This window comes from Tiliqua scincoides, chromosome 5 (genome assembly GCF_035046505.1).
Source record: "Tiliqua scincoides isolate rTilSci1 chromosome 5, rTilSci1.hap2, whole genome shotgun sequence".
NCBI lineage: Eukaryota > Metazoa > Chordata > Lepidosauria > Squamata > Scincidae > Tiliqua > Tiliqua scincoides.
This window is the reverse complement of record NC_089825.1, coordinates 78,290,201-78,317,693: the sequence shown is the minus strand read 5'-3', so window position 1 is coordinate 78,317,693 and position 27,493 is coordinate 78,290,201. Positions and strand designations below refer to the sequence as shown.

At 47.1% G+C, this 27,493-nt stretch overlaps 1 protein-coding gene across 1 annotated transcript in view; it reads right to left on the bottom strand.

Moving 5' to 3' along the window:
* Nucleotides 1–5,744: 5,744 nt before the first annotated feature.
* Nucleotides 5,745–27,493, bottom strand: part of ITGA2B (integrin subunit alpha 2b) — a 57,079-nt gene continuing 35,330 nt past the window's right edge. The window contains exons 13-30 of the mRNA XM_066629237.1: nucleotides 27,225–27,407; nucleotides 26,870–26,915; nucleotides 24,907–25,005; nucleotides 23,956–24,011; nucleotides 22,777–22,928; nucleotides 19,901–20,026; nucleotides 17,522–17,589; nucleotides 15,907–16,054; nucleotides 15,279–15,362; nucleotides 14,176–14,255; nucleotides 13,673–13,753; nucleotides 12,603–12,708; nucleotides 12,336–12,488; nucleotides 11,058–11,183; nucleotides 10,416–10,529; nucleotides 8,472–8,573; nucleotides 7,037–7,159; nucleotides 5,745–5,834 (exon numbers count right to left, since the gene is read on the bottom strand). Of these exons, the coding sequence (XP_066485334.1) occupies nucleotides 5,745–5,834; nucleotides 7,037–7,159; nucleotides 8,472–8,573; nucleotides 10,416–10,529; nucleotides 11,058–11,183; nucleotides 12,336–12,488; nucleotides 12,603–12,708; nucleotides 13,673–13,753; nucleotides 14,176–14,255; nucleotides 15,279–15,362; nucleotides 15,907–16,054; nucleotides 17,522–17,589; nucleotides 19,901–20,026; nucleotides 22,777–22,928; nucleotides 23,956–24,011; nucleotides 24,907–25,005; nucleotides 26,870–26,915; nucleotides 27,225–27,407 (1,937 nt within the window). The remainder of the gene's footprint in view (nucleotides 5,835–7,036; nucleotides 7,160–8,471; nucleotides 8,574–10,415; nucleotides 10,530–11,057; nucleotides 11,184–12,335; nucleotides 12,489–12,602; nucleotides 12,709–13,672; nucleotides 13,754–14,175; nucleotides 14,256–15,278; nucleotides 15,363–15,906; nucleotides 16,055–17,521; nucleotides 17,590–19,900; nucleotides 20,027–22,776; nucleotides 22,929–23,955; nucleotides 24,012–24,906; nucleotides 25,006–26,869; nucleotides 26,916–27,224; nucleotides 27,408–27,493) is intronic.

Sequence of the window (27,493 nt, the reverse complement as noted above, 5' to 3'; positions counted from 1 at the left end):
GCGGCGGGCGGGCAGCCAGCCAGCCAGCCAGCCCCCTCCGTCCGGTGGGGAGCCCTCGGCACACGACCGCGACCACGGCTCCACCTGCAGGAGCTGCCCGGCAACGCCGCCGCCTCTGCCGCGCCGCGGAGCCTCCCTCTCCTCCTCCGCTGCTCCGCCCTTCATCTCTCGGCGTCCAATGCCAGGGAAGTCCTGGGACTGTACAGCGGGTGCGGTCCGAAGCGGCACCCAGCACAAGAGTGACTCTGAGCATGTGCAGAAGGCAGCGTCTCCGTTCCACCGAAGCAGCTCAGGAATGGGTCCACACTTTCCTGGGAGTAAGCCCCATTGAGTCTAATGGGACTCACTTCTGAGTAGACTTGCATAGGATCCGGCTCCAAAGCACCAAGTCAGCCACAGAATCTGGGTATTCCTTTAGTTCAGCGCCAGAGTTCCTAGCTGGAGGTAGGAGGTATGAAGGTAGGAGGATGCCAAGATGCCATGCTTCCAAGCATGTTCCTGGCAGAATATTCAAACAAGTACATTCCACCCAGTGACTTAAGGGGGAGACAGGATTCCTTGTTTAAGAATCTGGCTTTTCCTGGCAAGCCTGAGCTTGCCAGTTTCTGGCAAACCAGAAAGTTCCTGGCAAGCCAGTTTCTTTGTAGAAACTGCTTGATCCTGTAGTGTAGAGAGGAACTGGTCACTCAGTAACAAGAGCCACAGAAGGGTGCTTTTCCACACAGACCTCCAGGACAGGGGGGAGGGGGAACCAGTAATTCCAGAAAACCAGTAATAGGAGATACCCATGAAGAACACATCTATGCCCTAGCACAGTCATTCTCTGCAATATGCAGCCACTGGGCTCAAGACCTCCTGGCACAAGGTGACCAGACACCCTCTTTTTTCCAGGACATGTCCTCTTTTTTAGCCTCCTGCCCTGGAAAAGAACTGAAATGTCCTCCTTTTCCCTGTGAGCAGGCCACTGCAGGTGGCGCATAGCCTTCTTGTAATTAATAAATTATATGTAATATTGTTTTAAATTTAATAATAAATAATATAGTGTTTAAATTAACCACATAAAATCAATGTACAAGTGTTTTTAGCTTTTATTTTGTCATGTCCTGCATTTTTCTTGGATGGCCTACAATTTGGGGTATCTGGTCCTCTTTTGTGCTTATGACATCTGGTCACCCTGTCCTGGCACCAGACACAGCAGGTCAAATGCCGCTTCCTTGACCTGCTGATGTGCCAGCCTCTGCTCCTCCCACTCCCCAGATTGGAAAAGAGGGATAGAGTGGAACAGGAAGTGTAGAAGAAAGGAGAGGTGGGTTAGCTCTACAGTACCACTAGCCTACTACTGAACTGTCATCTCCTCTACACCTACTTTGCTTCCCTCTTTCTTTTCCAGTGCAAGGAGTGGCAGGTGGAGGAAGGGCAATGGAGGCAAGTAGATGGGCGGGGATGGATGCTCTACCAATCTGCTGCCCGCGACAGCCATCTCAGTCGGCCTCACAGATGGACCAGCCCTGAGGTGGTATGTACTGTAGGGGCACCCACTCAGTTCACATGGCTCAGACACAACAGAGTTGGCCAGTGCCCCACCTGAACCGTGTGCACACCTAAGAAAGTGTGCCACAAGCTGGCTGCAAAGCACAGCTGGCAAGTCAGTGAGAAGAGAGTTTCTCCAAAAGGTTGAAAGCAGGAAAATCACTGCCATAGAACAGCAGTCTCAGAGCATATGAAACAGACTGAGTGTATGCTGTGTTAGGTGAGTTCCAATGCCAAACCATTGGTCCATGGAGCTCAATGTATCTATGGTGCCAGGGTTTTGGACAGAGGTCTTTCCTATCCCTACCTGGAGTTGTCAAGGATTGGACCACAACCTTCTGCATGCAGTTCATGGCCTCTACTGCTGAGCAACAGCCCATACTGAATCTTGCTTGACAAACTCACTGTCACATGGGGGTAGGTCTACAGCAGGGCTGCTTGAACCCTGGCCCAGGGACAAGATCCAGGGTTTGGACAGATCCATCTGCCTGGTGAGCAGACCTTTCTGTTCTGCCCAGGCGCCGCACAAATTCCTTCTCAATTGAGGGAAAGGGATGCTCTGGACAGTCACATCTACCCAGATGTCCTGTTGTGTGGCCTTCTGGGATGCCGGGCAGCAGACGCGACTGCTGTCCCCCGATCATGTCCCCCGATCGAGGAGGACTTTGTGTGGTGCCCAGGCAAAATGGCAAGATGTGGTCCGAATGGGGACTGCTTTTCTGTGGTGCAGTGGTGAGTTTGGCCAGCGGTGGTCTACAGCATCCTTCAAGGCTTTTTGCTCCCCCATGATGCCCTGCACCAGGCCCCTCAATTGCTCATCTATTTCCCTTCTCCTACTTTGAGCCCTGCTGTTGCTCAGAAGAGCAGCAATGACAGCCAGACAAGTTTCCCTGAAAGATGTCTTACCTACCACTGATACTGATTTTTCCTTACAAACTGGAGTTGTTGGGTGTGTTCTAAGGAACACCCATGGATGGTGGTTTGTGCTTCATGTGAACTACACATTCGCCTAGAACAATCCCCAGTACTTAAGGGCTCCTTGATGGATGTGATGACATAGGTAACACTCCTGAAGGGAGAACACTTGAAACATGTTTCTTGTGCCTACCAAAAAAGGCACATTTTTCCCTACATTCTTTGCAAACGTAAGCTTAACATGTGAAACAAACCGAGCAGAAATACTGACACATTTCTTTCAAGCTTGTTTTCTGATCACAAAACAGTTTTCCTCTGAGCAGAACACAGGTTAGAAGGCAGCCCTGATGGGTACATAGCCACAATTCTTGCTTTTGGAACCTAACTGCATATTACATGAAAACACTTATCTATTTAAAAGGGGGGGCCTTGTGGTGAGGGGCCCATTTATAGCACAAAAGCAGGAGGAAGGAGCTTAGCCTTTTCCTGTCTACCAGGGCCAGCCCAAGACCTCCTGGTGCTTGAGGTTGCATGCTAAATGCTGCCCTTTACCTGGTGATGTGCCAGCTTCTGCTCCTCCAACACTTTAGCCCAGGGGTGCCCAAACCTCAGCCCTGGGGCCACTTGCGGCCATCAAGAACTCCCAATCTGGCCTGCGGGGAGCACCCAGTCTCCAATGAGCCTCTGGCCCTCTGGAGACTTGCTGGAGCCCATGCTGGCCTGACGCAACTGCTCTCAGTATGATGGTCAACTGTTCGACCTCTTGTGTGAGCTGTGGGAAGAGGGTTCCCTCCACTGCTTGCTGTTTCACATCTGTGATGCAACAGCGGCAGCAAAGGAAAGGTCAGCCTTACTTTGTTCAAGGCCTTTTATAGACCTTGAGCTATTGCAAGACCTTCATTCATCTAAGTTCCATCTCTAATATATTCATTTATGTAAATTCATTCAAATTTGAAATGTACATTAATTCTTTTTTTCCCCCTGGCCCTTGACATAGTGTCAGAGAGATGATGTGGCCATCTTGCCAAAAAGTTTGGACACCCCTGCTTTAGCCTTTTACTCTCCTCACCCCCACACTTCCACTCTGTCCCCCTTTCCTCTTCCAATCCAGGGAGTGGGAGGAGGATCAGTTGAGGCAAACAGAAGTGGGCATCCCCTGCCAATCTGCTGCCTGAGGCAACTGTTTAAGTTGGCCTCATGGATGGGCTGGGTCTGCTGCCTACCACTTTGCTGCTCCAAACTGCCCCATAGCTGCTTTTTCTCCAGTGGGATTCTCATGTGAGTTTGTGTTCACAAATGTGCTTCTTGAATGTTGTTGGGTGGGAGTTGCTGCAGAGGAACAGCAGCAGGTAGCAAAGAGGGTTAAGTAGCGCTCCCACCCTGTCACTTCTCTGCTTCAAATCACCCCCTCCCTGAAGCCATTAAAAATTTTTTTTTTTTTCTGAGAAGGCTATTGGGAGTTTTGATACCTGCATTTGTCACGAGGCACTTGAGTGCACACAGCAGTTGGAGGAACTGTCATACTGGAATATAAAATCCAATTTTTTGTTCAGGAGAGGACCAGGATTCTCCAGATTATGGATCCTGCCAACAAGCAGATTCTCCAGGACTCTCCTTGCAGCACACACAGGGTCTCTCTCCATTCTGCCCTCACATTGAAAGGATACTGCCTCTTGAATACTAACAAATCCCAGCCAATGTGGGCTGCCTGCTACAAGCACTGAATAGTAAAAAATGCTGTGTGCACACACTCCCTAAACCCCTTCTCCCAAAGAGGAAGAACTGGCTCAGGATTCATTTGCATATGTTTACCTGTTCAAATTAGAGGTCTGCAAGCTCTCATCAATTAATTAGCACAACTAATTTTTAAAAAAGGCTTTAGCCACAGAGAAGTGGTCTCCCCTGCACCCCAAATCTGTGGGCAGACAAAAAGCAATGAGCTTAAGATTTAATGTAATGAGGGGTCCACAGCCCTCATAGGACCAGGATTCCACCACCCCCATGCAAAATTTTATGAAAGATTATATGAAAAAATCCCCCCAACCCCACACATACATCTACATCAAAACTGAGCAGGCAACAAGCTTTTATGAATTTCCTTTTAAGCAAGGAGAAGCAAAAATGACAAGTGATTCAGTATTCTTTCAAACCGAGATCTTATACAATACTGTCTTAAATTCATGTTTTTAAAGAATTTTGGCTCTCCCATGTTATAGTAGCTCAAAATAGTTAATATTCCAAAACTGAGAGAAAACAATAGTAAAAGCAGGCTTTTAATGGTGAGTGGTAGCTTTTGTTTTATTAAAGCAAAATACTGCAATTTACACTCATGTAAACATGTTATGAGTGTAACTCATGTTACACTCAGGTAACATGTCCCTTTGGCAGCCACTAGGTGGTCTCATCAGGCCCCAGGGTGTTGAACTGGTCAAGAGAGCAAATAGTGTCATCAGCCTTCTCATCCCCAGCTGATGAGTGTGTCCTAAATGACTCAGCTCTTCAGCAGCCAAAACATCAATGGTTTGATGCAGAGATATCTTTTTCCCTTCCAAAGATAGCACTGAATGCCAACTCTTTCTGAAAATGGGCTCATCCAAGGGCACAAAGACAAGATGAAGCCAATATTGCTACTTCAGAAGCAAGAATGATTCACAATTGCCTTTGACTATTGGGAGGAAATTGTCATATCTGAGAAACTGATTGGATATTGATTAAGACTGAGAAACGCCTCTTTATTGTACACATCCCTGTTATGATTCATAATTACAGTGCTATTCTCAAAGGTTTGAATGGAACAGCCCACAGAGTGGCATGTGAAGAGGAAGAGTGTGACACACTCCAACTATCATGTTTTGGACGCTATGATAACCAAATTTTTAATTTGGAACATCAATTGGGTAGTTCATCTGATTATATGCAATGCATACGTGTCTAGAATATTTACAGATTTGGACTATGTCTTAATGGAACATCACACATAATTTTAAAAATTCTTTATAGCCTAATTGTTTTCTCTCTCTCTCTTTTGAAAGCCTTTTCAAAATTGATGGAATTTATCATCTCCTCCACAATCACTGTATGCAGTTTTTGTCTATTGCAGGCAGACATTTCGTAAGAGAGGGTAGTCTGTAGAGAGCGTGTGTTCTTGGACATGCATGGGGGTGGTTAGCAGTGAAGCAAAAGGGAAGAGGGGGTGTCAGAAAGGGCCTGGTGCAGCTGAAATCATCTTGCCACTGTGAAGAGATGGATCCAAGCAGGAATGAGATATGTCAAGGGTGATCCTAGAAGCAATGGATCACCTATTCCTGCTCTGCTGACTGTGTCTCATGTTCACTGGTCAGCTGCTCCATGTCATCTTTGGGGGGGCGTGTTCTCTTGAAAAAGCCCAGCTGTAGAAAGAAAAAAAGGGCAAACAGATAAGAAATAGGAACCCCTCCACCACTAAGGTGCATCCGAGAGTGACAGACCTGTTGCGTCCTGGACAATTGTGTCAAATGAGTCCCAGTACTGGACATTTGCACCTGATTATTTTGCATCCTGGATATTTGTGTCCCAATTTATGCATATTTATATTAGTTGTACTTTTTAATTTTTAAAATGCAAAAATAGGGTTAGGATAAGAGCCATAGGATATATGACACGGGGTTTGTTGCCCATTTATATAGTAGTTTGTTTACTGCCCAGTTATAGTAGGATGCCAATAACCAGGTTGTGAAAAAACCCAGACAGTGAATGTCCAGAGACACCAATGGCCAGAATGTTTGACCAGGACACAATCCTCCAGGACGCAAATATGCCGAGTGTATACTCGAGAAGTGGCAGTGGCTCCATGGCTGGCTTTGCCATGAAGTGACCTGAAATGGCACATGTAACATACACACCTCCAGCCTGTCTGCCTGCTGCTCCACTGGGTGATTTGATCCTCTTCCAATTTGCTGAGACTTGCTCTCAGCAAGTTGGAAGAGGATTGTGGCACGAGCAACTGCCTTATGAGGGGGGGAAGCTGCCACAGCTCCAAATCACTTTTCCCTACTCACCTAGTTCTTACAAGGAACTGAGTGGGCAGGGAGATGCGGTTTGGAGCCTACCACCCCTTCCCTTCCACTCCTCTCTACTTATCAGAAGTGTAGCCTCCCTTGCCTCACACTAATTCTATTTCAATGAACAGAAGCAATGTATACTAGGTACCCAATACACGCACCATGTCTGAAGTGGTTTTGATACATAGAGTGAAGGAAAGGGGGCAGATGGGCTCCAAATTGCCTCTCCCTGCCCACTCAGTGCCTTGTAAGCAGTAAGTGGTTGGAAAGACATTATTTGGAGCAATGGCAGGTTCTGAAAACATCTTTTTCTTTTCCTTTCACCCTCCAGCAGTGCTGGTAAAAAAGAAAGCTGCCATAGCTCACACCTGCCCACTTGCTTGCCCTTTCCTTTTATCCATGGGGGGGCATGCACAAAGTGGCATTTGGAGGGATTCAGGTGGCACGGGCACAGGCCGCCACTGAGTGGCTCTTTCCCACAAGACAACTGCTTAGCCAAGGCAGGCACCCCTTGGGTGTTGCTTCTGTGGGGCAAGCCAGATTTTACTCACCTTCCAAAAGATGATGATTAAGACCGCAAAAAGGAGAAGTCCTGCCAACACAGCTACTACAATCCACCATACAGGGATCTGCTTCTCGGCATCTGGGTTCACCCACTCTACCAGCGTCTTGGCCTGGAGGAGGAGAAGCCAATTGGAGAGACTGTGAATGAGGGAGTTAAAGAGGGAGCGCAACAACAGAGGGGTCCAAAGATGACATTTTACACCCCAGGCCAAATAATAGAGGTAATCCTAATCCAAAGCCCTGCACCAAGAAATGATGGTAGGTTGCCAAGTATTAGATATGTCACTGCCTGTTTGGTAGTTCTTCCTGAGGTATTTTGAATCAAGAGATTTAAAAATTATTTTTGTTGCTCTCACAGCCTGATCTACCAAGCACCACCCCTAGATCCATCGAAGCCTGCCAAGCTTCACCTCTGTCCAAGAAAATACTCATCAGGCTCCATACCTGGACCAGCCCCAGACTCCATCAACTGAGCAGGTGTTCTTGATTGCCTAAGCAGGCAATCCTAGATGTGCTGGGTCCGGCTGACTCACCATATCCTTTCCACCTGGTTTTGTGTCTTGCTAAGCAAAAAACCCTGTGCTCCCAGAGAAGAACTATAGCCAGCTGTCTCCTCTTCACAATACTTCATTATGATCTATGCTTCAACTCTCCCTGTTCCCCAGCCCTATTTTCTGGTCTATCCATAGTAAATCATTGTCTTTATTAGCCATTTTTGGTGGCCTTGTTGACATTCTGATAATATATGTTGGTAGGGTTGCCATCATTGACGGTTCAGCTCCCTGACCACATTCTCTAGAAGTGAAATCTCTGAAGAGTGGGTGGAACATAACACGTTTTGCCTCTACTGCATATCTATGTTAAGTACGAGTGCATCAACACTGAGGCACCAGCCAGTGCACCACCAGGCATATGCATGTGCTGTAGTGGGTAAAATATATTCTGAACTGTAGGACAGCACATTTAGTTAGATTGTGTTGAACCAAAAGAAAAACACACACACCCACTTTAAATCAGTGAATGACAAGCTATTGCAGAATGCAATGTGGTTGCACTCCCTCTGCAGCAGCAAGTTTACAGTTTGGAGATCCTCCTGACTCATTGCTCCTGGATCAACAGGTGGCTGTAGTGGCCAGGGGTAGCCTTTGCCCAACTAAGACCAGTGCACCAGCTTTGACCGTGCTTGAGTCGGTTGGACTTAGAGATCCATGCCTTGGTGACCTAAAAACCTCTGACTGCTGTAATGTGCTTTATGCGGGGCTGCCCTGGACATATATTCCAGACAGGTGTTGAAAAACCAAGTCAGCTTGTAAATTAGCTACTTACCAACCCCATGCAGCATGGCTACATGGCTAGACATTACATTTTTAGGTAGAAAATTTATGCAAAGTTTTGTTTCAGCTGCATGATTTTGGGACATACCAGAGAGGACCCCCTTGGAAGACTTTCTGGCTGTACGTGGTATGGCATCCCCAAAGCGTTGAATTGGGCTTGGGACTGGATAAGAAATGGTTCCATGGGACGCTGTGGCAGAAGAGTAAAAGACATCACATGAGGGGGAGGGGAGGGGAGGGGAGCGCAGACTGCATATGCAGTGTGGGGGTAATGATGGCTCTGTTCCCTGCCCAGTGCCAGAATTCCAGGTGTTCAGGGGGGCAAGCCAGGGTAGCCCTACCCAGAAATGTGCTGGGGAAGCCCTGAATTCCCAAGGTCATGCCCCATTGTTTACCAATAGCCTGTCTAGCTCTCTGGCAGTGGTCTCACCACTATGCAGCACTGTTCTGCCTGATGGCTTCTGGGCAAAGAAGGGGAAAGGAAGCATCTGCCTAGGCACTTTTTTCCTCTCCTTCCCAGCAGCTATTACCTAACCATGGCTAACCCAGCCATGACTCCAGGACCAGTTTCTCTTCCTTTTCCCAGTGATCAATATGGCCGGGTCCAGAAATGCTCCATGGTGGCACAACTGTCTTCAAAGAGCAGGCTGCAGGAGGAGGAGCTGCTTCCATCAGCCATCACTGTCATATCAGACCCCTGCTAAGCTGGGGCCTGGGCTCTGAGGGGGGTAGGAAAGAAGCCAGGGGGACACAAGGACATGAAATCAGACTGCACCCCAGGGTACCCTGGAGTTAGGTTTCCTTATGTTTTTTATTGGCCCCCTTACTTACTGCTTTTGGAAAGCTATGGAGTGCATGATTTGGCAAAAAAATTGAGGAATTAGGGGGTAAGGATTCATTAAGTTCCCCATATCTTTCCTGACATAATTCAAGCACTACCCCAATTCACAGAATTCCTGAATGATTAAGTGGAAAACTGTGTTTCTTGATGCAACAACTCTACATCTAAACCAGAGGGTGCCTCTCTTATAGAAGTCGCCATAAGAGCAATGGATACAATAGTGATTATAGACCAGGGCTGGTTGAACACCCATCCGAGGGCCAGATCTGGGGTTCAGCTGAATTCTTCCCTCCCATGACCAACACCCACTGTTCCGGAGTGTGACAGCTCACCTTGTCCCCAGATAGGGATGACACAATGCTCTGGCCAGTTGCATCTTCGCAGAAATCTGTGTACAATGCTCGCTGGGGCATTGCATCATAGAAGTAATTGGCCAGGGTGTCATGTTGTCCCAATCTGGGGACAAGAAGAGTTGTGGTGCTCCAAGGTGGTGAATGCCAGTCGCGCCAAGGAACGCATTCCCGGTGTGCAGTAGACACAAGTTTGAGCACTGCTGCTATAGACTATTAGAAACATTTCAGTTGCCCCCATTTCACAAGATAATCCCTATTTTTTCTGGTTCCTTCCCCTCTGTTTTGTTGCCTCTTGGGGGAATCCCTTGTTTAAAATGTTAGCATGAGTTGCTGCTGTTCTTCACTCTCCAGTGTCTCTAGAAGTTAAATATCAGAGTGGGAAATGGATGCATCTCGCTTCTAGCACATGTTTTTATAAACGTACACACATGAACACTAAGGCACTAGCAGTGCACAGCCTGTCATGTCACATTTTACAGCAAGATTTGGCCTTGGAAGGGGTTGAGTTTTGAGATCACATTCCAAGTGAACACTTGCAAAAGCCTGAACAGTTTGCAAACTATTGATCTGACTTCACAAAAGGTTCAAAGCTACTCAAAGTGCCTGCCTCACCCACCTCTTCCTTCCCTGTGAAACACTGAAAGCCCCTTTGCTTCCACTTGCCAGGCAAGTATCACTGCAGCATCGCCACAGTCATGTGGGGAACAGTTTGGCTATGGGCTAACCTACAGCATCTGTTTCAGGAGGGTTCCACTTGGAATTAGAAACCCAGGCAGACTTCTGAGGAGGGAGGTAAGTAGATGGAACCCCCCCCCCCGCAAAAGACCTCTCTCCTTACCTCCTGGAAACTCTGTAGCCACAGCACTGCATGGATGGTCACAGTGACTCTCTGTTCTTTTTCAAGTGACCCCACCTGGCAGTGGATGACTGCACACATTTGGCTACTACAGTTCTGCAGGCAGATTGGATTAGGTGGATTAAATTTAATTATATTTGAATCCTTAATAACAAAAACATTCACATCCTCCTTTTCCATGCATTTTTGAGATGCCCAAAGCACTTTACAGGCAACAATTTAAAACATACAGCACTTTAAAAACATATTTAGCTTGCAGGAAATATCCTTTCTAGACAGACTCAGAGTTGAAAGGGCTAGTCACTCATTTTGGAATTCTGGGTATCTGAGGGCTGAAATTTGAAAACAGACAAGTTCCCGAGATCCCTTGGGTACAGAAGGATTTTTCAGTTAAGGATTTTGATCACAGGCAACATTACACTGAATTCAGGAGACAGAAGCAAAAAATGTTCATCTCATTCGTTTTCAGAACAATACTGCAAGCTACAGCCTTCATCATTTCCTAGGCTGACAGACTGGACAACTGAGGCATGGTCAAATTTTGAGTAAGAATTTGGACCCTGCTCTCGTATTCCTTGCTTTGGACAACACTATGAAGTTGGTCATGTTCCTCCAAAGTCTCACCACTACAGTGTGTCCCTGAAGTGTTGCTGGGTCCACCTCCGAGTTCACATCACGTTTCTCACGGAACACCCGTGACCTGGCAGACGTATTGTGGCTGGGGGCAGTTGTGGGTTCCTGAAGCTCCAGCTACAACAAAAAAAGTCAGAGAACAAGTCAAAAATCAATCAGCTGTAATTGATAGCCTCAGTTATATTGCAGTATAGTTACTAAGTTCCTTCTTCCTAGAATATGTTTTTCACTAAGGCTCATTCTAGACATGATCCAAGTTCCATACGTGTAGGGCACTTGGGACTCTTAAACCTCAAGCAGAGTGGCCCATCCTAGCCTTGCCACTTCTTGCCCTGCCAGGGCTGGCCCATTCATTAGGCCAACTAAAGCAGACACCTCAGGCAGCTGGGGGAGGGGGATGCCCAACTCTGTCCACCTATTTGCTACCACTGCTTCTCCTCCCTGAATTGGAAAAGGCAGAAGGGAATAGCGAGGAAGAGGAAAGGTGGAAGGGAGGAGTGCTGAGATAGATCACTGGAGAGTGGGAGAAGCAGAGGCTGGCACATCATCAGGTAAGGGGGCCAGCATTTGGAATGCTGCCTCAGGCACTAGGAAGTCTTGGGCCAGCCCAAGCTGACGATGTAGGGGTGGCACAAGTAGTATTCTGGATTCTGAATTCTGCCAACCTCTCCAGGACATTTTGGTTTCTTCCAGTTGCTTCTGACGTTTGCAGAACTTTGGCAAAAACTGCCTGCTGAACCAAGGTTGAAAAACAAAATAGTGTACCTGGTATGTGTGAGAGACTGGAATCCAACAGGCTAACACAGAGGTTCCCAAACTGGGCATCATGACGACCTGGGGCATCGCAATGAGTCACTGGTGTCGCTAGGGGGATGTGGGGGGTGCAGGCCGCACCAGGTGACGCGCTAGGGGGGTGACACGCCCTGGGGAGGACGTGTTAACATTGCGGGGTTAGGAGCGACAGCGTCATGCTGTACACCATTGGATGCGGAATGGCATTGCTGGCCCTGTAAGTTTAGGAAGCGCTGGGCTAATACTGTGCCCTTGAATATACAAATTTGCCTGTCACTGAGTCAGACTATTGGTCTGTCTCAAGCAGTACTGTCCACTCTGATTAGCAGTGCTCTCCAGAGTCACAGGCATAGGACCTTGCTCAAATAGGAAATGCCAGGGACTGAAGCTAAGACCTTCTGCATGCAAAGTGTGCGCTCAACCACTGAGCAACAGAGTGCTCCCCCCATTTCTTCTTCCTGGAAGTTACTTTCCTACCTTCAGAGGGTTGGTCTCATTCGAAGGTGTGCAGGTGATGTTGCCTTCAGTGCTCACCCTTGTGAGGTAGAGCAAGAAGCCTTCCCTGAAGTGGCTGGGGAAGTCCACAAGAAGCTCAGCCCCAGAGACAGAGCTGGGGCCATCATTTTGCAGCTGGTGGAGAGACAGTGAAAGGAAGGGATCAGCATGGAGTGAAGAGACCAGTAATGGTTTGTGGTGTGCCTCCCATGCTTCATACACCCAGTTTCAATCTATGTTTGTTTGTACCTGATAAATGTGCTCCACCTTCGGCCCGTAGTCATCTACTTTTTTGCTCTCGTTATTAAAGTCCCCAAGGACTGCGGAAAGCACAGTGATGGCTGGCACAGAATTCCTGGGGGTTGGGCACAAAGAAAAGAAGACATTAAATGCTCCCCCTCCTTTGCCCTGGGACACAGTTTCTTTCAGGTTGGAAAAACTGTGCATCTAAAGGGGATACCCTTCTCTGTTGCTCTCTTTGGAAACTCTGTTCTGCTGGCCTCCTGCATCCACCACATGGGCCACACCAATTTAACCCATTCTTCAGGATTAGCAGCAGGGCTAGTCTCAAAGGCTGGTCAGGTTGGGCACCATCCCAAGAGCCAAATCAATTTCTTGAAGAGGAGAGACATCTACCACTGCCCATTGCCAGCCAGTAAGCCTCTTGACTGGGCTCAGACCCCAGCAAGCTTATCAAGCTGATGTAGGCAGCAGCAGTAGCAGATGTTCCTTCCTTTAGTGCACAGTGCCATTATATTGACCAGGGGAGGGGGGAAGCAGGGCATCCAGAAAACCACGACACTATGAGCTGAGGGAGGAGATGTCCACTGTTACCCAGTAAGCTTCCCAGGGGCAGAAGCCAATGGGTAGTGATATTGGATGCCCCACTCCTGCTGTGGCATACTGCAGGAGAAAGGCTGGGTGTACTGGTTGGTTAGTTTTCCTGGCACTGGGCCAGGGATCAATGGGCACATTCAGCATGCCTGCTTCCTTCCATAGTGCCAACAGCCACAAAATTTACCTGGGCACCATTATGGGGGGGGCAGAACACGCCATTGGAGGTGGGGACCCCAGCACAAAGCTTTGGCCAGGGGCCTCCACCACCCAGCAGTGGTCTTCCAGCAGAATCAAGTGACAAAGCATTTCCAGCATTGCAAGACTGGAGGCTGCAGGGGGAGGGGAGGGAGGGTGCTGCACATCCAAAAACTCCCCTATGAAAATATAAGCTGTGCACATAGAGAAAGAGCAGGCTCAGGGAAGAAACAAGGCTGAATTTCTCTCTCCTTGTCCCTTCCCTCTGGCCTCCAATCTTCACTCACCCCAGCAGTGTCATCTTTGCATCAGCCTTGACCGGTACTTGTACTTGTTCCACGTTGCTGTTGGGGTTCTTGCTGTTCTTGCTGCAGAAGAAGGCTGACATTAGGGTTGGTCTACCGCCAGAGCCTGCATCTGAGCCAGCCCCAGATCTTCCTCTCAAATGCTGGGGAAGAACCCCTGGAATATGATGATCAAGGGGCATGAAAAGAAGGGTAGCGATGGGGGAAGGGGGAAGAGAGCCCACTGAGTTTCTGTTGGCCATGTAACAGTTCAAAGATACAAGAGCCTTGACAGGAAAAGAAAATAAGCCCAAAAGGCTGATAACCCCACTGTGAGAAAGGAGAGCTCAGTAGAGAGGGCAGTTTGGGCTTATTTGGGGGGGGGGGGGAGAACAAATATATTATAGAACAGCCAAGGAAACTAGGGTTCATGAACTATGGCTGCTCCCTACAGGACAAATTCCTGCTTCAGGGGTCTAGGGCAGTGGGGTGATGTAACTTGTTACCTCTTTAGCTGCAACGTGAACTCAATGGTGTTATTGGCCTCTTCTAGCTGACTGACGCCCAGTTCCACATCCACCGTGATCTGCACATGGTGAGGGATGGGGAGTAGAGAGAGAAGGGAACAGCAACAATAGACCAAGGGGGCAGAGTGGATGCAGGCAAAGAAGCGCACACAACCCAATAAAGTGAGATGGGTGGTAATGCACCTAATGGCAACTCAGGGTGCTCTGTAGGGGCCAACAATCACCATCACATCCACGATGCCAGAACAACTTTCCCAGTCCTGAGCCCATAAATGTCCACCAACACTATCATATTATTGTTGCAAGCTTGGCCTTCCTGTGTCTTGCAAATAGACTCACCACTATGGTTTGGCATCACCTGGCACCAGATGGTTGACAAAAGGGTTGAATGGTTCTTGAGGTCTGGAAATTTCTCCACAGCTTTTGGAATGATTTCCCTTTTCCTTCTGAAGCCTACAGATTTACTGTCCACCCCCCCCCCCCCAGTGGATACAGTGTGCCTATTTTCAGCATGGTTGCATTGGCAGGGGGGGAGGGGACAGGATTGGGCTCTAAGTGACCTTAAATTAGTTGTTCTCTCTCAGCATAACGTATTTCATAGGATAGTTGTAAAGATAAAATGGGTGGGCACATCGCCTTGGCCTCCTTGAAGGGAGGGCGGGATATAAATGCAAATGCATTTTTTAAATCCACTTATTAACAGCTGTTTTATCGTCTGCATCCTTCTTCCACAAATAAGGCAGAGTGTGCTGTTGGGAGGAGTAGCTAACACAATGCTTGCAGAAGGACAAAGATTCCGCCTCCACCTCCATGTGACTCTAGTCACATAGAGAGTTTATAATTGTGCCGAGGTCCAGTTCTCCGAATCACACTCAAACCTGGAACATGTTAAGGCAACAATGCCTCTTTATGTGTGCAGAGTTGCCTTCTGCTCTCACTGCTAAATAACTGCTGCTAGCCACATCCCAAACTGGGACATTTAGGACATGGCGTTTAAACATTATAGAGGGTTCATCTTCAGGGGAAATGAGACTGGCGCTGCTAACTTCATTGCATAAATTAACTTCAAATTTATTGCATACCTCTGTGTTGGCTTTCATAGGGTTGCCCACTTCACAGGCCACCAAGTGGGCCTCATTCTCCTTGCGGGAGCTGCATACCAAATTCTGTAGGCAAGACATGAGTGTGGGAGAGGGTGTCACTGCTGCTGGGAGGGGGGAGGAGCAACAAAAAGATACAATGGTATTAAGTTCGGGGGTCTCCCTATTGATGTACGTGGAAGGAATGCTTCTGGCCATGAGCAGGGATGTTCATAGCCTTGATTCAGGCACAGAACAAAACCTCCGTGCATCCACACAACCCCCAACCTGAGACCTGAATCTGTTGGGCCTGTCGGTAGACAAGGCACAATCTTGGCTAAGTGCTTTTAGACTGTAACAGTCCAGACCTCCGGCTTCTTTGGGAAGTCAACTGAGAATAGCTTTGCTAAATCCAAGTTGCATGGCAGACTTTGCAAGCTTTCCTAGTTTTCAGCCTTAAAATACAAAGTATTATTATTTATTTTAAAAAGCATGCTTTTAAGGAAGTGGATGAATAAGAGGATGAATAAGAAAATACCTACCCTGTTTTTCTTGGCTTGACCCAATACAGGGAGTGGGGATTTCATGCTGGCGGTGGGTCAGTGCCTTGCCATGGAAGCAAAGCTCTTACCTGTGCACTGCTGTTAGCTCTTTGAAAATAAGCTCCATGTGGTAGCTTCACCACCAGCTCAGCCTCATAAGCCCCTTCGCCAGCGTTTGCTGCCACCGCCTGGATGAGAACCACATTCTCTGCCCCAATAAGCAGGGAGCCCCCTTTCCTGAGACACAGCCAGACAGAAAAAGGACAGAGCCAAGTCAAAGGGAAGGCCTTCTAGTATGAGTTCAGCAGCAGAAATGGGGCAAAAGCAGCACCAATGGAACATTAACAGTGGAATACCGAGTCAAAACCATGGATTGGAACCCTTGGATCAGGGCCATGTCCATTGCAGAAGCACAGGGCAAGCACAAAATGTGCTGTTGGGAATGAAATTCAGCCTCAGAGAAGAACAAGGGAGAGAGGCTGCAGCTCAGTGGCATATACTTTGAATACAGATTCCAGGTTGAATCCTTGGCATCTCCAGGTTGGTTTGGGAATGACTAAAATCCTGGAGAGTCAATGCCAGTCAGTGTTAATAACACTGAGCTAGATAAGTCAATGGTCTGACTTGATATAAGACCGTTTTCTATATCCTCCCCACACATTGTGATCCATGATTGCAGGCTTCTGAAGAGGAGAATGGAGCAACATCTGCTCTCTTGAATTGTCTCTAGACAAAGGAAAAGGAGGATCTGCAATCAGGAGAACAATTGCTGGGGCAGAGGGAATGCACACCTGCTGCCACCATGCATGTTTTGCATAGGAGGATTCAGGTTTGGCTTTATTGTTTCAGACAAAAAAGGCTATGTCAGCCAGCCAGCAATTTCATAATTAAGAACTGTAAGAAGACAAAAGAATCACAATATAAGACAGAGCCACATTACTGATTGAAGAATCCTTTGGAGCCTAGACCTGCAAGGTAGCCCTGGGCTCCCGGTTGAGCTTATGGTCTCAGTAGCCATTTGCTGGGTGGGTAGACCTGGGCTCTCACCTGGATTTGGAGTCCAGATGTACTGGCTGAGTAGGCCTGGGCTCCTGGTTGAGCTTATGGCTTCTGGCCATTTGCTGAGTGAGTAGACCTGGACTCCCACTTGGACATGGGGCCCAGATCTACCTGCCTGGGTTGACCTGGGTTCCCATTTCACCTCAGCTCCATCAGCCACCACTGCCCCACTCAGTGGGCATTCCCCTGGCTCCCAACTATGCTCCCCACTTGTGTGACAGTTTTGGGGGGGCCACGCACCCATGCCCCCCCTTGGATTTGCCCATGCTTAGAAAACTGACTTTCCCTTTAAAGAAAGAACCCCACAGGAAGTGGGGACAAGAAAGAACAAGAAATCACAAACTGGATTTACTTTATGTTCATACCTGCAGTAGTTTTGTGTGCCTGCACATTTACTTTATGTTGTGCAGTACTGCAGGTGCCTGGAGCAATGAAGCACAACTAGGCATGGCCCATGTGTCTTGCCCTCATCCTTGCGAAACCAGTCAACCTTCGTACATTGGAAATTAAGGAGCTGGTATTATAGGCCCAAGGGAGGCCTGAGCTCTGGAACCTCTCATTTTAGACACGTTAGATCACCAGGACTAGTGCCTTGGTGAGTTAAAGAGAAGAGGCTGTTGATGCTACAATGGAATAGGTGCTTACGTATGAGCAGTAAGGTGCAGATTCGGGATACAGATGTTGTCTCCTCCACAGTCCAAAATGATATAGGTCTGCGGATTCAAACAAACATGCAAACCCAAGATTAAATGAACAGCAGGCACAGTCCAGATTCCAGAGGAGCTCGCTAGCACCTCAGTACCCACATACCTACTCAGCAGGGATCCTAACATCCAGGAAAGCGTCCCCTCTCCATGAGTTGAAGCTGGAGGGTAGGAAGTATGAAACTTGGAGCATGGGGATGTTTCCCACCAGGGCCGGCCCATCCATGAGGCCACCTGAAGCAGTCACCTCAGGCAGCAGATTGGCAGGGGGCACCCACCTCTGTCCCAATCCTCCACCTGCCACAACTGGGAGGAGCAGAGGCTGGCACCAGTGGCATCACTAGGGTTCGTGTCACCTGGTGCGGGATGCCAGCGCGTCACCCCCCATGCAGTGGGTAGGGCAACACCCCAGGTGGTGGGTGTGGTGATGTGCCATCACTCCGCCCCCACTGGTTTTTTGGCTGTACCTTTCGACAGAACAAAGATAGAACACATTCTGCATGAAATTACTCATTGATTGATAAATAACATGATGGAATTATTCCTCCAAACTGTGATTTTAGTCACTAGTGGTGTCACACACACACACCCCCAGGGTGTCAACTTACTAACACCTTATTGCAGCAGTTCTCAAACATTTAGCACTGGGACCACTTTTTAGAATGACAATCTGTCCATGACCCACCAGAAGTGATGTCATGGTGGAAGTGACATCATCAGGCAAATTAAAATAAATATAAATAATTAAAATAAAACAAATAATTAAATAAGCAGAAGTCAGCCCTGGTCCACCAAGTGAATTTCCTCTGTAGCCTGCTTGCAATAATACCCCCCTCCAAAACCAGTAAGGTTTTCAGCTCTACCCAGTGTTCAATTTCTGTTCTTCTGTTTAAACCAGATCACTGTCAGGATCCACCTGGCTTCGAAAGTCTCAAAAAAGTTCACCTTATCAGCTGAAGCCTCTGTTTTGATCTTTTTTAGTGGGGGGGGGGCTGCCTTCTGGAGCACTTGTTTAGCTGCAGGTGCATAGGATCAGGACCATTCTGGTAGCCTTGCACTCTCCTTGACCTGAACTTCCACACCAGCCAAGGCAAGTTTGCTTACTCGTGAGTAAACGCGACTGTGAGGCTTAGTTTTGCTTTCCATAGGGCTCAATACATTCATCTGCTTGGAGGGAGGGTCTTCCTTCTCAGGTGGTTTTGGGGGCTGCATTCATTGGATCAGGACCACTCTGGTGTCATTGGATTCCTCTCAGCCTGCCCTTACCGACGGACTAAGGCAAGTTTGCCTACTCACGAGTAAACACGCAATACGGCTCACTTTCACTTTCCATAGGAATCCATGCATTTTTGTTATCTGGTTTTTTGGCCATAACTTTTAATAGAAAGGAGATATTTCACTCTGGTTTTTTATATTGCATTCCGCTCGAAATTCTGCATCCAATGGTACATAATATGATGGGGTTACTCCTAACCACTGCGATTTTAGCACGTCACCCCCCAGTGCGTGTCACCCCCCCAGTGCGGCTCGCATCCCCCACACCCCCTAGTGATGCCACTGGCTGGCACATCACCTTCTAAGTGTGAGGGTAGCATTTGCGACACTCCCTCAGGAGTCAGGAAGTCTTGGACCAGCCATGAATCCCCCAACACCAATCAGCTGCACTCAGGACCCCATTATCACATTACTTTAATCAGAGACTTCCTCAGAGCAGAGTTAAGGAAAGCACTCTCCTGTATACAGTCAGAGGGAACCTCCACACAAGGCATTTCAATGCACTACAGTGCTATACAATCAACTTTAATGCACCCTGGAAGTGCTCGATTCATGAGGTCTAAATTGCAGAGATATAAAATGGTTTCAGAAGCCCGCCTAGGCCCTGCAGTGCAGAGGGGAAATTAAGGAGATTAAAGGAAACCTTCTTGGATGAGTTTCCATTAGTCTCTCTCATATATGCATGTGCATTCATTCCTCGGTGAGAATGTTGTGGGGCTTGTGTGGAGAATGGTATCAATAGAGTATATATCTGAATGTTTGCCTCTGTGCCTCCCTCCAGTGAACTGTACTAGCATATGGCATACTACTTTCAGGGTCAGGACATAGCCCCCAAAACTGTAGAAAGGGACATCTGACCATTTGCGGAGTGCATTTACCTTATCACAGGATGTAAGCAACCCAACCCACATTCCTGAGATTAGGAACCTCAGCTACTAGTTCACAAGATGTAGCTTGAACCTCTCTGTAAGCGTTTAGCACCAGATTAAGCGATGTTTTAAATGGATCACAAAATGCTCATTTTCAAATCAGAAGCAAATCTCACCTGCTCCTGGATCACTGTCTGGCCATACAGCACAGGTTGCAGCTCCCCAGACGTGGATGGTGCTGTCAAACTGAAGTTGAGACTCACAACAATGGGGCTGAGTTTGTCCTTGAAATCAGCCTCATCCTGTGGGGGCAATCAAGGATCTCAGTTACCTTCCTGTGTGGCCTGGGACTTGCATACCATTTCAGGACTCCTGTGTCTTTAACAGCATGGCATGAGAGGTAAACATTCAAGAGTTTTTCCTGATGCAAAAGATGGAATACTACTACTACTACTTAATGTTTATATAACACTTCTTGAGTGTACAAAGAGCTTTAATGTGTATTATCCTGATGCTGCCTTTATATGTATTACCTTGATGCTTTACTTACTGCAAAGTATTATTAGCCCCATATTGCATCTGGGGAACAGAGGCTGAAAAGCAGAGGCTTTCCTAAGGCCACTTAGCGAGTTCACAGAAGAGGCAAGATTTCAAACTAGAGAAATACTGTTTCATAGCTCAGTCTCTTACAGCACAATTCTATGCATGTTTACTCAGAAATAAGTGCCACTGTGCCCAAAAGGGCTTACTCCCAAGGAAAGTGTGTAAGGGTGGGGGGGTGTCCTCATACCCATGGATCTTGTATCCTCAGATGGGGTCCAGGAGCCTCCCCGCGCACGAGGACCCTCCAGAGGGTCCTCTGAGCCCAGCAGAGGTCACGCACATCTGTCCCCAGCCTCTGCCGGGCTCAGACTGAGCATTTCAGTGAAAAAAAACGCAACTTGTGGTTTCTCCATGAAATCAGAAGTTATGTTTTTTAATGCCTTATAAGGCATTGGGAGCCCTAAGGGGCTTTTTCACAGAGAAACCGGAAGTTGCGTTTTTCACTGAAACGCTTAGCCTGAGCCTGGTAGAGGACATGGACGGAAGTGTGCGGCCCCTGCTGGGCTCAGAGGACCCTCCAGAGGCGATGCACGTGGGGGGCGGGGGGCGGATAAGTGAATCCTCGAAAATGTGATCTGGCGATTTGGGCACCTCCATACATCCCAGTTAGTGGAATATGCAGTCGTATACACTGGGTGGCAACATAAGACAGCAATGGGTAAAGGTCCCTTCTTCCTAGGAGGATATTGTGAGAAAACATATTTTGGATTGTTTTTTGTTTCTCTCCCTCAAAAGATGCAGTGTGGCTCACAATGTCAAAGCTCAACTTTTAAAAAAAGAACATAAAACAATATACTATAAATGAAAATATCTCCCAGGGAATCACCAGTGGCCCCAGCACATCCATTTCCACATGGCTGTCTCCTAGGAAGGGTTCTACAAAACCCAGACCCAACCTTTATATGAAGTACTATAACCCAGATCTACTCTCCATAACCCCATTTCCTATCCAAACTTCATCATCATCATAGCACCATCCTCTGTGTCCTGAATTCTGCCCTCACCCCAACAAATCTGAAGGTATATTCTCTACAAGCAGGGAAATGTACATTCCAGGTTAATGTTGCAAAGGTTTTCTTTGCAGGGGAAAGCACTGAGGGTGCCTGTGTCCTATTCATTCACGAAAAAGCAAGCAGAGCAAATGTGGAGCCAAATGCACTCCTTCAGTAGGTAGCATGGCCCCTTCCTCTGCATCAGATTCCCAGAGAGCAACTGCTTGGCCACCTCCAGCCCACCCACGTCGCTTTCCCATCAAGTCAAACTCCCAGGTCTCTGCTTCTTGGATTCATACTGCATAACTGCCTTATGTTCTCATGAACAGATGAACATAAGACACCACCTTATATGGAGTTAGAACATTGGTTCAACTAGGTCACTGCTAACGATACGGACTCTCCAAGATCTGACAGGGGTCTTTCCCAGCTCTACCTAGAGATGCTGGAAGATTAAGGCTAAGACCTTTTGCATGCAAAGCTTGTGCTGTAGTGGTGGGCCTGCAGCTCCTTCCTGAACACAACTTGCAGAACACTGGTTTCAAATCCCTTCCTGCAGGTAAATTGCCCATTCAGTAAAACATTTTCTATAATAGAAAACATCCTTGCCTATTACAAAGCACAACAGCTTGACAAAGGATGGTCACCCAGCAGTTGGAAAATTGCTAATACCTCTCTCTCTCTCTCTCTCTCTCTCTCTCTGGTCATTTTTGTTTCCTGCCATGCTGCATAAGAGGCAGAAATTCAATTGCTTTTCCCAGCAAGGAGATGCAGAAATGGAAGATTTCTGTCTATCACCCAGCAATGAAAGGTACAGGAGCACTGCCAGAAGCTGGGTAGCAACAATTCTCTCTGCAGGTGGGGATGCAGAGAAAATCAGAGTTTGGAGCACGAGGACTCTTTTCTTGTCTTCAAGACAGGGAAATGCCATTGAGTGTTTCCATTAACTTCCAAGGCCACATTTGTACAACATAAAGCGATCGGTTTCAGGGGTGGAATCAAGCAAAGGACCTTTGTCATAGGACCCACCACCTAGCCAGCCCAACCTCAAGTTCTTCAGTACTGGTCAGCTGCAGATCTGTCCACCACAACTCCAATGAGGAGGGTGGGAAAAGCAGCTGCCATTCATCACTTTACACAGATAAGGTTGGGGCAGCTCAGTGCAGGACTTAGCCCAGGCATCCAGCAACTTGGCACTAGCATTGATGGGTTTGAAGTCTGTTGGGTAGGGTAAGCCCCACTGCTGTGTCAGCAGAAGCTGTGTTTAAGCCTACAACAGAGAAGTGGGGAAACACTCCCGGCACTTAGGCATTCATTATTATTTCTCTGCATGTTCTGGCGCCCCAGCCAAGGGCTGAGCATGGCTTCAGAAGCAAAGCTCAACTATTTCCTATTTATTCCCATGGTTCCCCCAGCCACCCTCCCACCCAGTTGCCTGCTTTCCTCAAGTTTCATACCCGCAGGTAGGCAGAGATAACTTCGCAAGTTTGGGGAAGTTTTCCTGACACTTGCAATGGGAACCTCTTGCTTGGCAGGCCACTTTGCTGCAAAAAGACCCGTCGTCCAAATTTCTGCTTCATGCGGTCCAGCTGTAGCTCTGCATCCAGGCCTAGCAGAGCGTGGGGAAATTGGCAGAAAGCAATGCAAATTGGGAAAATGGCAAAGAGTAAAATTCAACAACACAATCCATGTTCATTTGGCAGTGGCTGCTGGAAGCATTCCCAATCCTGTCCAACTGTTATAGAACATCAAGACTACAGAAACAGAACATTGATGGACCCTGTGCAACTCCAAACATTTTGCTGGTGGTGGAAGCTACACAGCAGCAACAACTGGTGGTGTGTGTGTGTGTCACATCTCTTGGACAACCATGCTCCTAGCCTATGTGCCAGTGATTATTTCTATAAGCCAACATGACTGGCTTCCCTCCTGCTTTAGAACTAGCCCTGCTCCAAAAACAGTAGCTCACAACTGTAAAAAACTTAATGTGAGGAGGGGTTGCTTACTTCACTGTGGTGCAAAAAACTTGCTAGCTGCTGCTAGTTCAATTTCATTCTTAAAGAAAAACTTATAGAAACAAAAAGGAAAAAGATCCTTGCAAGGTCTGCAGGCACACATGCACAGGGAGGGAGGGAGAGAGCACCTTCCACTTCTCTTCTGTTTCTAAAGGCAATACATGCAGATACACGGATAAATGTACATCCTTTCACAATATTTATAATTTTAAAAAATTCCAAAATGGCTTAGAGAGTGTGGCCATTATCCCAGAGTACCCCATAACAGACACACCAAAACATACATCTACTGTGGCAATGCTGGTTCCGCTAATTATGGAGCTTGTTTGGAACTTCTCCAAGTACTGCTTAAAAGTTTAACAGAAACTTACTGTATAAAACCAGTATGACCAGATGATTTAGTGGGTCACAGATATCTGCACCATGGGCAAAGATGCCTCTACAGACCTACCTCCAATTCCCTAAAGACCCTGAATTTCTATAAACAGAGGCTGGCCAGTTCTGAATTTTATTATTCAGGCTATCTGTAAGGTCACAGAACTCCACCCCATTCTCCTCAATACTGCAAACATGGGGCCACACACAGCTTCCATCTCTCCCCATTGTTAGGGTAATACTTACCAATGGTCTGTGGAATGCTCTTCCCAGACACTCCTACACACAACTTGATGGTGAAACTGTATTGATTAAAAAGACAATGGAAGGCATTTTATACCTTAGTTGCAACAAAAATGGCTCATTGTATACTGATAGCTCCCTGTCAGTGCACCTCTATCTGTGTGAAAAGAAATTCCACTTTATCCAATGATTTATCTGTCAATTTCCATTGATTAGTCTAGTCTACCCTCCACACCTTGTCCAGCCCTGGCACTCCTTTCCTTCCTTGAGAATCTCTAGTTCTATGATTTAAAATGAACATGTTTTGCATGCTTCTGCTCCTTTTGAGGAGCCTGGGCGTTGCAACTATTTGTTAGAAAACAACCAGATGGCTCTCATTTTGAATCCTGGGTCTTCTGAAATGTACCATTTCAGAGCATCCCAGAGTACAGCGTCAGAATATATAGGATTTTTAAAAGAAAAGCAGAAAGACTCCCATAATGAAAAAAGCAGGGCGTGGAACAATGGTCAGGCAGCAGGCCAGCATGAGATCAACTGCAGCTTTTCAAGTACATTTTTAATAGTAAATAATGCAAAACATTGAATGTAATGTAAGAGGTTTTGTTTGTTTTTTAATAGTTTAGAGATGTCTCTGAAGGGAACTGGTGTTGATTCTGCAGAACTGAACTCATAATGGAAGAACTAGTTCTGTCCTGTGCATTTGTCCCTAGGCCCCCATCATAGCTGTGCAGTCTCAGTCTACATTAATAAACAAACAGTTTTAGGATAAAGGTCCCAAATTGACCCCCTTGTCCCCTTCTCCAAAAGAAACTGACCAAGTCTTGCCTTTGCTTTCTCACCAGTTAAGGAAGAAGAAGCCCAGAAGAGAATAAAATGGTAAGCATTTTGTTTGAGATGTAATTGATGAATGATTTGCTTTTGAAGTAAAGGGGTTGACCTTCCCACCCAACTCACCAGTTGACTTTTGTTCCTGACACTGTACATGTTTTCACCTCTGGGTTCAATGCATCAGGCATGACCAGTTGAGCTTTGGCTGTTACCACGGGCCGAGCTCTGCGGGGGGCGGGGGGGTGTGTGCAAAAAAAACAAGACATGATGGTGAATGCAAGGCAAGCAATGTGGAGGAACCAATACCTGTATAAAGTAGAGGAGGTGTTTACTGGTTGTCCAGGTTTGGTCACATAAGACCTCACTATACCTCAGTCTGGTGCTTTCAAGGAACTGAGTCAACCCAATTGCAATGAAGTTCTGCTTCATTATCAAAACCTTTCCTTATGTGTATGCTCTTACAACAAAGTCCTATGCAGGTCTACTCAGAAGTAAGTCTCATTGAGTTCAATAGGGCTTACTCCCCGGAAGAGTATATAGGATCGTACCTTTATCTAGGAATGCATTCTTTCCCTCTCTGTATACCAGCTCCATCACCCTGCTCTCTTATATGATTCCATCCATTCTCCCTTGCTGTCCCTTATAATTGAAACTGCCTCTGAGAACATCTACACAGCACCACTTTCCTTTAAATCCCTCCTCAAAACACACCTTTCTCACAGGGACTTTGGTTTGATTCTTAATCCTCATCTCCTAATGAAACACAGCCCAAGTATGACTTAGAGCCTGATCCTATCCAATTTTCCAGGGCTGCTGCAACTATATCAATGGGGTATAAACTATACCCCAAAACTATATCAATGGGGTGTGCACTGCATCCTGCAGTGGGGGGGGGGGGGACAGTCACATTGGCCTCCTCAAGGTATGGGAGCATTTGTTCCCTTACCTCAGGGCTGCATTGCAGCTGCCTTGGAAAGTTGGATAGGAAAGTTGGAGCTGGAAAGTTGGATAGGATTGGGCCCTGAGTTTGCATGAATTTTTCATTATCCTTGCCCTTTCTTCTGTATGTCTGGTTTTCCCCCTGCTATCTAAATTCAGACTGTTAGACCTCTGCCTTGAGGTCTGTCTTCTGTTTCTTTACTCTGAAAAGCAACATGGACACTAATGGCATCTGTGTAAAGGAAATACTGTTCAGTGGCTGGTGGCTACTCCAAGAAACTAGAATGTATTTCACACTTCCCTGCATGGATCAGGACCCAAAGAGAATTTGGATTTGGCTGAAAAGAGGAAACAATGTTATGGTTTGGAGCTGGCTAGAAAAGGGGGTCAAAAGGGTTCTGCCTGGCAGGGGCGCAGGGTCTGACATTGCTTTGGGTCTGACATTGCTTTGGGGCGTGTTCTGTCCACATTGCTTGCTTCCCATTACTCAGTTTGTAAATTTGTAAATAAAACTGTTTGGCAAAGGTACCATAAGTCTCCACACTCTCTTTGATTAGGAAACAGACCCCTACAACACGACCATGGAACGACATCTTTTTGATGGGGATGTGGGAAACACCAAATAATATTGCCAAGACTGGGCAGGATGAATATTCAATCATCCCAACAGGCTTATTGCTTTGCTTTGTAGCTATTCTCCTGGGGCTTTTCTTTTTCTTCCCTCACACATGCAGCTCCAACATTAAATCTGCTCACAGTAGCAAAGGGGCTATCACTGATTCCTCCTCTGTTCTCAGGGAAGATGTCACCACCTCTATAGATGCTGGGTCACACATCAATCTAGGGCCATGATACAGGTCGCCTTTCCACTACCCTCTTCCTCTGCAACACCATACTTGGACTGTTGTGAATTCTTCCCAGTTCCTTCAACACCATTTGGGCTGAAAGAAACAGGAAAGAAATAGGAGTGTTTTCCAAAACAGCAAAGGCTCATCAGAGAGCAGTCTGATTACTGCTCTCTGTCCAAGAATGAAGAGGTCCTTGAGGCATGCTCAAATCCCAGAGAAAAAGCATTCATGGGCATCTCCACTTCAGACAGTCAAGGTTCACAGGAAGTCCCTCTCCACTGATGTGGGCCCCATGCACTCACCTGTACACAGCTAACTTGCTGGCTCTGAAAGCCCCAACCAGCACATCTGCATAGAGGGAAACAGGATAGAGGAATTAAAGGTACAGAGCTCCATAAGCCATCATCACAGAATACTGATTCTCCCCCTTCAGTGATGGGCAATTAACCTGAGCTTTACAAGACCTGAGCTTCCTTACACAAAAGAAAACCATTCAGCACAACTTTGTGTTGTGTGCAAACCTTGAAAAATCTGACCAGCTCAGGTCAAGGCAACAACTGAAGCAAAGCCCCTTTGAAAACTCCAGCTTCTTTGCAAGTTGCTTAAAATGGACTGTGCTAAACCCAAATGCTACATACATGCTCGATCATACATTACCAGGGTAACCATTCGTATCAATGTCAGAGGCTCCACGTATAGCAAAACCAAAGCCAGAAGACTCAAAGAAGGGACTCTCCAGGATCTGACTGGGGGACGCACTCAGGCCATCCTGATGCCCTCGGTAGATGTAAACACGGCCGCCTTCATCTTGACCAGCAAAGGGAGCTCCTATGGCTATATCTGTGGAGGCAAAGCGCAGTGGTCCATAATCCAGTCAAGCAGAAAGAATAAAAATTAAGATTGAGATGGGCAGAAGACACAGGGAA